Source organism: Ammodytes marinus (genome assembly GCF_949987685.1).
Source record: "Ammodytes marinus genome assembly, chromosome: 19".
Classification (NCBI taxonomy): domain Eukaryota; kingdom Metazoa; phylum Chordata; class Actinopteri; order Uranoscopiformes; family Ammodytidae; genus Ammodytes; species Ammodytes marinus.
In genome coordinates, this window is record NC_137223.1 from 6476113 (window position 1) to 6486942 (window position 10830).

The window sequence follows — 10830 nt, forward strand, 5'->3', positions numbered from 1 at the left end:
CCTCAGGACAGGAGGAGCAAAAAGCTATAAAAAGAGATGGAGGGCTAGTCTGAACACAAAGAGGAAAACCTGTGGCTACAAGGCGAGGAGCTAGAAGAGAGAATCAATATACAGAGTATCATTATTGTTTTCTTTTGCACAGAATTAGAGCATTTACTTTGCAATTAGGAGATTCCCTCTTTTTCGTATTCAAAACAAGGGAGTGAACATGGCTGAGTACAAGATAGAGGTGAAAACAGGTGACATGCAATATGCAGGAACATTGGACTACATATATGTAACCTTATTTGGATCTGAAGGGCAGAGTGAGCGAACTGAGTTGGACAACTATGGTATCGACTTAATGAAGGGGACAGTAAGTATTAATCAATTGGTTATGCTCATATAATGCTGTGATAATATTTGGTCATAGTGATTTTCAAATTAGGTCTAGGACAATGTTAATGTTCTTGTTTACATACACATAGGCCTATAGTTTGTTGGTTTGTGTCAAAAAGGCCTACCCTGGAAATCCAGACTCACCGCTAGCAAATTTAAATTTGCTCCGCATACTATCCTGTGAACGAACCATTGGGGCTAATTAACTATGTCGGAAGATTCCGACTGACCAAACAAATGGTACTAGGCCTATTATCTATCTGATCTGGGCGGGGAGGCGTCAGTGCCTGCGCCATTAAATGCAGGCAAGGAATTTGCCAGGGGGCTAGTGGTGCACACACCCAAGATTAGTCGTGATATATTCGGTTATCCAGAGGGCTGTCCTATCAAGCAAGCTTTAACTAATTAATGTTTGTTTGTTTATTTCTTTTTTAAACATAGGGGTTAAATAAGTATATTATATGTCTATGGAATTAGGCCTACCTGAAAATGAGCTAGGCTAACCAAAATAAGCCTGGCTTACTTGGTAAGCTTGCTTTGGTTATGTAGGCTAAACAATATGGAAAAGCCAGAGCAATAAGGTAACCCTACTTGTTGTTCTGCATTCTGATCTTTATCATTCTTCTTTCCTATCGAAAATGTTGCATAATTCCTCTTATAGCTTTTTGTCGACAACTATGCTCTTGTCGACAACTATTGTCTTGTTCGGCAATGGCTTTTTTTTCTAGAGTTTTTTACAGAGGTCTTCACAATTGACACGAACAAGCTGAAAAAATGGCTTAATAATCCATAGTGAATCAGTGTTAAAAAATGCCCCAGTTGTCCCATGTTTGGGGCCTCTCTGCTTCAGCATAGTTAAACATAGAAATATGAATACAAATTCAGGATGGTCACAAGACTTAAACATGTATTAGGGATAGATTTACATTTTCATAGATTGCAAAATTGTTATGAGCTTGCTTCAAACACAGACAAAGTATTATACATAAATAGGCCTATGTACTGTTTTTTGCACAATATTTATACCAACCCTTATTCCAAGACAGGGACCTACACCATAAAAAACAGTTTGCCTCTGGGAAAACTTCTGCTGCTTAAGGTCGAGAAGGATCCGTTTTTTGTTCTCCCAGAAGATGAGTGGTACTGCTCCAAAATAGAGGTGACCACTCCAGAGGGAGACGTCCTTCTTTTCCCCTGTTACAGATGGATCTCCAGGGGAGAACTGGTGGAGCTGAGAGGAGGGAGAGGTCTGCTTGAAATTCACAAAATGACTTATAGAAAATGTTATTATTTGACATTTGGAGTTAGTTTTGGAATTGAAGATTTGACTTCTGTTTGTACTTCTTACATTTCAGCCATGAAAGTTTTTGAGGAGGACCATCCCCTGTTGATTGATCAGCGAAAAAAAGAGCTGATGCTTAAGAAGAGCTTTTACCAGTAAGTTTGCATGTGTGCAGTACAGTATGTGTCTAGCTATGGCTCTGTAGGCTTATCTTGAGAAATGGGTTTTGGGTAACATTGTTTGCTTTTTTTTTAGATGGAAGATTCTGGCTGAAGGACTACCCCACATCAGCCATTTCAATGATGCATCTGAGCTCCCAGCTGAAGAACGCTTCTCGAAGTCCAGGACAACTGAAATATTAAATGATAAAAGGGCAATGTGTGTCTTCATCAATATCTATATAAAAGACACAACAGGGTTCCAAAATAGTCATATTAACTGTGTTGAAGCAAAGGATACATTTTAAGAATAATATCAGAATGTGGTTTAATCCTGCATTTTTTTTTCTTAACCCTGTCTTCCTTCAGTGGTATCGAACTCAAGCTTAAGGGAATGCTTGGATCTTCTGAAGAATGGGAAAGCATTGAGGACATGAAGAGAATCTTCTGGTTCAAAAAAACAGCAATGTCAGGTAGATTTCTTCTTCTAATTTTTTTTTACAAGTTACTGCATTTAAGCATTTAGCAGACACACTATTAGACACACTATCATTAATTCACTGCAACCACTGTTGTGACCATGCTGTTTAACATCTTCAACAACAATACATTAAAGATGCAACATATAGTACTGTGCAAAAGTTTTAGGCAGGTGTGAAAAATGCTGTAAACTAATATTGCTTTCAAAAATTTAAGTTTTAATAGTTACATTTTGATAAATTAACAAAATGCAGTCAATGAACAGAAGAGAAATCTAAATCCAGCAGTGCCATTATCTCAGAACTGGCAGAAACCAGTGGGACCCAGGTACATCCATCTACTGTTTTCAGCATTGAGGACACCATAAATCCTGACCAAATCTTCAAATCCCTTTGCAGAAACCTCTACCATGCTTCACTGCTGCCAGCAGACACTCAATATTGTACTGCTCAGCCCTTCATCGAACAACCTGCCTTCTGCTACAGTCAAATATTTCATTTTGACTCATCAGTCCAGAGCCCAATGCTGCTATTTTTCTGAGCCCCTGTTCCTATGTTTTCGTGCATAGTTGTTGTTTCCATGTTGCAGATATTGCTTTTTGGCTGCAACCCTCCATGGAGACTTGTCAGGGTTTACCTTGGCCCCACTGTATTCTGACAGTTCTGAGCTGATGGCACTGTTGGACATCTTTCGATTTCACAGGGAAATAGGCTTGATGTGTTTTTCATCTACTGCACTAAATTTCTATGGCCGACCACTGGTCCTACAATCCTCAATATTGCCCGTTTCTTTTTGCTTTGTCAAAAGAGCAGCACATCTTGAAACCCCAGTCTGCTTTGAAATCTTTGTCTGGGAGAGACCTTGCTTAACCAGTATAACAACCTCTTCAAAAATGTTTTTAAATAAGAAAAGTAAAAAATTATTATTTATATTTTTCATAGCTTTCTTAGTTTACAGCACCTGCCTAAAACGTTTGCACAAAACTGTACGTTCCATGAAATTTTTTAAAAAAGTTGCTGAGTAAAATGCTCAACGTTCTTTTTTTAAATTTAAATTATCGTTGTGTAGATAATTAAACACAGTAGGCTTTACCTGGTCCTACCAGACCATCGTACTTCATTTCATTTGTACAAAAGGTCTAGCATCGCTCAATTGACAAATGTAAACTTGAAGGCGGGTCTCTGTTGAAGTTTAAAACTATTGGATGTGCCCAGTGCCACTCTGGATCTGCCAACCAATCGCATAACGTTTGGTCGTGACGTATGACATGCGCCGGCTTCTGACTTCAAATGAAACTGGCGCACGACCAGGCCTCAAGGAGCATTGCCTTCTTCCTTATCCAGCAGTGCTCAGTGGCTAAGCCTGGTATTTAAATAGTTTTGGCTGGCTGTGGACGAGTCAGTAAAACAAAATGGAATTCATACGAGCCCGTAAGCAGATATCCCTGTTCACTACAATACAGCGTCAAATAGGAATGTGTCTCTGCAATCAATCAGGCTTATACTTACCTTTAGAACATGTACTAATAAAATGAAAGTTTTCTCTTTTCAAAATGCCATCGCAAGCGTTTAATAGCTGTTTTATTTTCAGTTTTAGCCGTTAGCCCGAGGAAGGGTGGGGCCTACGACTTCTAGCTTACAATGCTACAGAATGAGAATACTTCTACATCCGGAATGTCATGCTTTAGGGGCGTGTAAGGCACCCACGATGCAGAAGAAAATTCTGATTCTGTATGTTGCGCTCCGCCAATGAGCAGCTTTCATAGGAATTTATGGGCGCCATGTTTCAATCCGTTGTCCATTTCTTCATAGGTCCATGCGCACAACCTCTGCCAGGGAAAAAACCTGCGAATATACCGCGGACCCAGACTGACTACCACCGTGTTCCAAATTATTATGCAAATTGGATTGAAGTGTCATAAACATTTAATGTTTTGTTTTTCAATTAAACTCATGTATGATATTGTGTCTCAGGACGCCTTGGATCATTGAAATCCATCTCATACACCTGTGATAATTAGTTTGCCATGTGAGCCCAATCAAAGGAAATCTAGTTAAGAAGGACGTTCCACATTATTAAGCAGGCCACATGTTTCAAGCAATATCGTAAAGAAAAAGGATCTCTCTGCTGCCGAAAAGCGTCAAATAGTGCAATACCTTGGACAAGGTATGAAAATATTAGATATTTCACGGAAACTTAAGTGTGATCATCGTACTGTGAAGAGTTTTGTGGCTGATTCAGAGCACAGACGGGTTTGTGCAGATAAAGGCATAATGAGGAAGATTTCTGCCAGACAAATTCATTGGATTAGGAGAGCAGCTGCTAAAATGCTGTTACAGAGCAGCAGACAGGTATTTGAAGCCGCTGGTGCCGCTGGAGTCCCGCGAACCTCAAGGTGTAGGATCCTCCAGAGGTTTGCAGTTGTGCATAAACCTATTATTCGGCCACCCCTAAACAATGCTCACAAGCAGAAACGGTTGCACTGGGCTCAGAAATACATGAAGACTAATTTTCAAACTGTCTTGTTTACTGATGAGTGCTGTGCAGCCCTGGATGGTCCAGATGGATGGAGTAGTGGATGGTTGGTGAATGGCCACCATGTCCCAACAAGGCTGCGACGTCAGCAAGGAGGTGGCGGAGTCATGTTTTGGGACGGAATCATGGGGAGAGAGCTGGTAGGCCCCTTTAGGGTCCCTGACGGTGTGAAAATGACCTCGGCAAAGTATGTTGAGTTTCTGACTGACCACTTTCTTCCGTGGTACAAAAAGAAGAACCGTGCCTTCCGTAGTAAAATCATCTTCATGAATGACAATGCACCATCTCATGCTGCAAAGAATGCCTCTGTGTCATTGGCTTCTATGGGCATAAAAGGAGAGAACCTCATGGTGTGGCCCCCATCTTCCCCTGACCTCAACCCTATTGAGAACCTTTGGAGCATCCTCAAGCAAAAGATCTATGAGGTTGGGGGGCAGTTCACATCAAAACAGCAGTTATGGGAGGCTAGTCTGGCATCCTGCAAAGATATTCAAGCAGAAACTCTCCAAAAACTCACAAGTTCAATGGATGCAAGAATCGTGAAGGTGATATCAAAGAGGGGGTCCTATGTTGACATGTAACTTGGCCTGATAAGATGTTTTTGATTGAAATAGCTTTTGATTTCACTAAATATGTCCTCCACATTCTGCAAATTCAACAAATTACCATTTTTAGTTCTTCACAACCTATACAACGTTTTGAAACTCTGTTGTGCATAATAATTTGGAACGGTGCATTTTGAGTTTTTTATTTAAAAAAAAAATACTTTTATCATTGGGAGGTTTGTTCAATAAAATGTTAATCATACTCTAACGGTTGATGACTTGAAAATTATACTGACTGTCATTAGCATCGACTATTTAGGAAAATCTGTGAAAAATATAATTTGCATAATAATTTGGAACACACTGTGCTGAAGGGAAATGAAAATTGAGCAGAAATAGTTAGGCGGGTGGTGCCAGGCTAGATCAGGCCTTCATCCAAATTAGAATTCCATAGAGAAAAGAAAGGGGGAAGGGACAGAGATAATGTTGAAAAAGAAAATACAGAGAAATTCAACACAGCCTGAAAAAATACACGCATACAGTACATTGTTTTAGTAGGGTAGCACATGAGGAAAGCTGTTAATGGCATTTTAAATCATTGAGATCAGACCCCAACTGATAATTTGAAGAAAATTAAATGCATACTTATTAAGAATTGGGCTGAGTTGTACTGGTTCTGACAATATGTCAAATTCAACATTTTGTCGCAGCATCACACTGTAGATGACTTTGACACCGTTGTAACACCCATTCCAACTACAATTTATAGTTAAACAGTAATTTATCATTAATAATCCAACATTTTCAATATAGTTAAAAAATATTAAATAATATTAAATTTATATTAAATAAATATTTTTTAATATTAAAAAATAAATAATATTCAACATTTTCACTTTGCTGCATCTTGATGGGTAAAATTATTATTGTTGCTAACCACTTGCTAAGGAAAAAGTTTTCTGGTACAAACTAACCATGATGTCGTAATTCAAACCTGAAGAAAAAACAAATAATTGGCAATTACATAATTTATTTTCTATTCCTGCAGAGTATGTAACAGAGCACTGGAAGGAAGATGACTTTTACGGATCCCAGTTTCTGAACGCAGTCAACCCCAATGTGATCAAGCGCTGCTCAGAGCTTCCCCCAAACTTTCCAGTGACTGAGGAGATGGTGAAGCCGTTCCTGGAAGAGGGCAGCACTCTGAAGAAGGAAATGGAGGTATGCAAGATGAGGGGCTTTAAATTGGCAATAGATTTTAATTTGGGTCATGGTTTGTCATACACTTAAAAGGATTGTACTATCACCATGGAAAGTCCCTGAATCCCTTTACCTTGATTTATTACAAATAAGTGATATCTGTTGATGTTTTCAACCATTATTTTTTCTGTATTCCCTTATCATACAGAAAGGCAATATATTCCTTCATGACCAGAAGAAAATGGATGGTCTACCAACTAGAAACCGTAATGGTGTGCCTATGCAAGTGACTGCTGGTCTCTGTTTGTTTTACATGAACCCAGAAAACAAACTGATGCCAATTGCAATACAGGTATTTTACTAATAAAGCTAATCAGTGACATTATTGATACCATATTAATTAAAGTAAAATCGAAGGTCATATCATTATATTACATACCATAGTTTTAAGAATTCCTGTTATTCTATTTTACATCAAATTAAATGACCATTTATCACTTTTCAGTTGCATCAAAAACCTACTGAGCAGAACCCTATCTTTCTGCCCAATGACCTGGACACTGACTGGCTGCTTGCCAAGATGTTTATTAAGCTTGCAGATGTCCATGATCACGAAGCAGTCCATCACCTCATGAACAATCACTTCCTCGGAGAAGTCTGTACTGTGGCCACCCTCCGCAGTTTGCCTACGATTCACCCTCTCTACAAGGTACAATTACAGAGCAGGAACAAATTACACTTAGTACTGGTGAACCTTTTTTCAATTCATGGTTTGGAGTTCACTGGTAAGAACAGCTTGGGCTATTAAGAAATTAAGATTATCATTTATTTAAATTACATTTTTAATAGTGCAAGTCCCGCTTGTCCGCTTATACAGTACAAGATGTGTGCCCTGTTGAGCCAATTGTATAAGACTGCTAATTGTTGAAGGGATTTAGAGTTCCCCCTCTAATCTTTTAGAGAAATTTCTAGGAAAGATAGCACATAGAAAAGCATCAAACAGAGGTTCTCTTCACGATTAAGCCATTGCACATTTGTATAAAGTTTGTAGTACGGACAAAAGATAGATTTGTAAGTCCAACCCAACTATTTAGTTCACAGCTATAATGGTACATCCTAGAAATTTCTTTACAAAATGAAACCGTATCATAAACGGTATCTATTGTCTTCCATTGATGGTGATGTCCCTGAATTTTCTTATTTTTATAACCTGGCGTTTTTCGCACTTAGACAGATTTGGAGAGACAGAGTTGTAATGGGGCAAAGAGAGGAGGACATGCAGAGAACCGACCACTGTGTCTAATTATGCATTAATATATATTAAACATCTTAGAGATTAGGATTATTGTATCAAACAGGGTTTACTCTTGCAAGAGAATTAAACAATTTTGAGTTTTGTTTGGTTTGGGCATCCTTTGCTTACCAACAAAAACAAGCTGTGTCTGACATGAGGATCTTCCTCTGACTGTTAATCTTCTCTCCACTATCTGAACAGTTACTGATCCCACACTTCCGCTACACTCTTTACATAAACAATGTGGGCCGCAAAGATCTTCTTGGACCTGGCGGGGCTTTAAGAATAGTATGGCTGTTTAACATTCATATTTCTGAATATTCAAATCATTCCAATTACATTGCAACATTACAAAAGTAAGTCTTAAACTAAGATTATTTTATAAAGTAGATTGATTTTATAAATGTGTGTATTATCAATCATTAGAGTGCACTCGGTTATGATGGGGTTGTGGAGCTCATGAGAAGGTCTCACTCTGAAACGACCTACAGCTCCCTCTGTCTGCCAGAGAACATCACTGCACGAGGACTGGATACTATTCCCAACTTCTACTACAGAGATGATGGCCTGAGACTGTGGAACATCATCAACAGGTTTCTATAAACACTGGTGGAGGAAGTAATCAGATACTTTGTCCTTGATTCAAGACCTATCATATTTTTGTTTCAGCTCTGTCTTATTTCAGATACATATGTAATTATTTAAAATCTAAACATTTTATTAGTTTATTAAATACATGTTTTTTGTACACCAGCTTTGTGAAAGCAATGGTGGAGTGCTTTTATCCCTCAGACAGTGAGGTCCGTAAAGACACTGAGCTGCAGGAATGGATCAGTGAGATATTCACACATGGCTTTTTGGGAAACAAGGCATCAGGTTACTATTGACCCAAATTCTTTACAGTATAGCTACATATATTAAAACATCCTGCATGCATAAATGAGGGAAATGCTGATTACTGACAATGAGATAATTATACTATGAACAGGGTTTCCAGAAGCTTTTAATACTGTGGAGGAAGTGATCAAGTTCATCACCATGGTGATCTTCACAGTGAGTGTTCAACATGCTGCAGGCAATAATGGACAGGTGAGGCAAGACAATGGAATACATAATGATGTTTCTTCAAGTATTAACTTTGATTCAACATAACATGCATTGCAACAATGCATTACAATGCAAAGTGCAAAGTGCAAAGTTTTACATTTTGTTATCTGTAATGTTGAACATTGGATCCAGATAGTCACATTTTCCATCAAAGTTAGGCCCAAAATATTTAATAAAACATATATAAACGTAAGAAATATATATTAAAGCTTCTTTCCTTATTTAGTTCGACTACTACTCCTGGGCGCCCAACGGCCCACTCCTGCTATGCAAACCTCCTCCAACCACTAAGGGGCAGTCAAGCATGAAGACAGTTTTGGAGACCCTTCCAAATGTTGGAGAGACGGTCAAACTGGCAGCATTAGTTTGGCTGTTCTCAGATGACTACCATGACATGGTAGGTTTGGTCTGAACACACAGAAAGGAAGCTGGTTATAACAAATAATTTTTTATATTTATTTAAAGAATAGTAACTAAGACAATTACTGGTATGACTGTGTGTAAACAAATGGAACCTGGAACCCTGTAAAGCGCTTTGAGTGCCTTGAAAAGCGCTATATAAATCCAATCCATTATTATTATTACTGTGTCAATCTGATTTATGGTTTCATTTTGTCACTTTGGCAGAGGTACTTGGGTTCATACCCTGAAGAACGATTCAATGAGCCTGCCATTAAGCAGATGATGGAGGAATTTCAAGCAAAGTTGTCCTGCCTCAGTGAAGCGATTACAACAAGAAACTCCTCGCTTGAAGTACCCTACCCATATCTGAATCCTACTCAGATAGAGAACAGTGTAACTATCTAAGAAAGTCTGAGAGAGCCTGTCTGCATTAGACACATTGGCCCTCATTTATCAATCTTGCGTAGACCAGAAAAATGGGTGTACGTACATTTACACGCAAATCTCGGCATTTATCAATATGGACGTGAGCGTAGGGTACGCTCAAATCCCACGCCAGCTCTCAGCTCGTGTACGCAAATTTGAAAACAGCTTGGACTCGCAGTGCAGGCTGTGCCGGGTAGCCGATGACTTTGTTGGACAATTATTAGAAGATAATACAAATGCAGTGCAAATAAGACCGAAATAAAGATATTAATCACTTAAAAATTAGCAGCTTATGGTGTGCAACTGAGTAGGAGAGCTGATTCAATAGTGCGCACACCGGCCACTTAGGAGGGCTGCATGGGACTGCGTAAGGGCAGTTGTCTCCGTCTTGGAGCAGCTGGGGGGACACGGGGGCTGCATTCATTCAAAATGTTAGCCTAAGTATTAAATATGTAGTAGACATACACTGCTCTTTATGATACAAAAAAATACACGGCACAACATTCAGCTTAACATTTTATTTATTTGACGCACTTTGTAGATGTTAGTTCCTCTTTTAATGTGTCATTAATGCTAAAGCGAGCGATTTATTTCCACCGTTAACCGGCACGTTGTTCCTATCTGCTGGTGGAGCAGGACGGTGCGCTCTCACAGCTGATCGCTGCCGGGTCGGCTTGTGCAGCTGACGGCCGGGCTGACCACTCGTGCCAAGCGCATGCTGTCATACAGTAAAACGCTAAATGTGTTATTTTTAGTTTTTAAAACCCTTTTGAATAGTGCTATCTAAAAGGGCCAATACATTCTAATCATTCAAATCTCTGCAGACCTGTATTTATTTTATGGGGACCATTATCGGACAGTTGGTGCGTCTTTTTCTCCTCCACCACTTATATTATGCCCGCAGCCCCGCACCCCCATTTGGTTGCATTTCAGAACAGCAACACGCTTTTTTTAGTGGCGATTTTGAGTCAACACCAACGCTGTTGACCGCAGCAGTTATTTCCTTCCTAACTGCTGCCTTCT

General features: G+C 39.2%; 1 protein-coding gene across 1 annotated transcript; it reads left to right on the forward strand.

Moving 5' to 3' along the window:
* Positions 1-208: 208 nt before the first annotated feature.
* Positions 209-9811, forward strand: LOC307266248 (hydroperoxide isomerase ALOXE3-like; the record flags this gene model as incomplete). The annotated part of the gene is made up of 14 exons (XM_080048224.1): positions 209-355; positions 1421-1625; positions 1734-1815; positions 1916-2038; positions 2188-2291; positions 6427-6599; positions 6787-6930; positions 7084-7287; positions 8074-8160; positions 8299-8465; positions 8627-8748; positions 8861-8961; positions 9206-9376; positions 9607-9811. 14 exons carry the CDS (start codon positions 209-211, stop codon positions 9784-9786), a joined length of 2010 nt encoding a protein of 669 aa, XP_079904350.1. The 3' UTR covers positions 9787-9811.
* Between the last annotated feature and the right edge of the window lie 1019 nt (positions 9812-10830).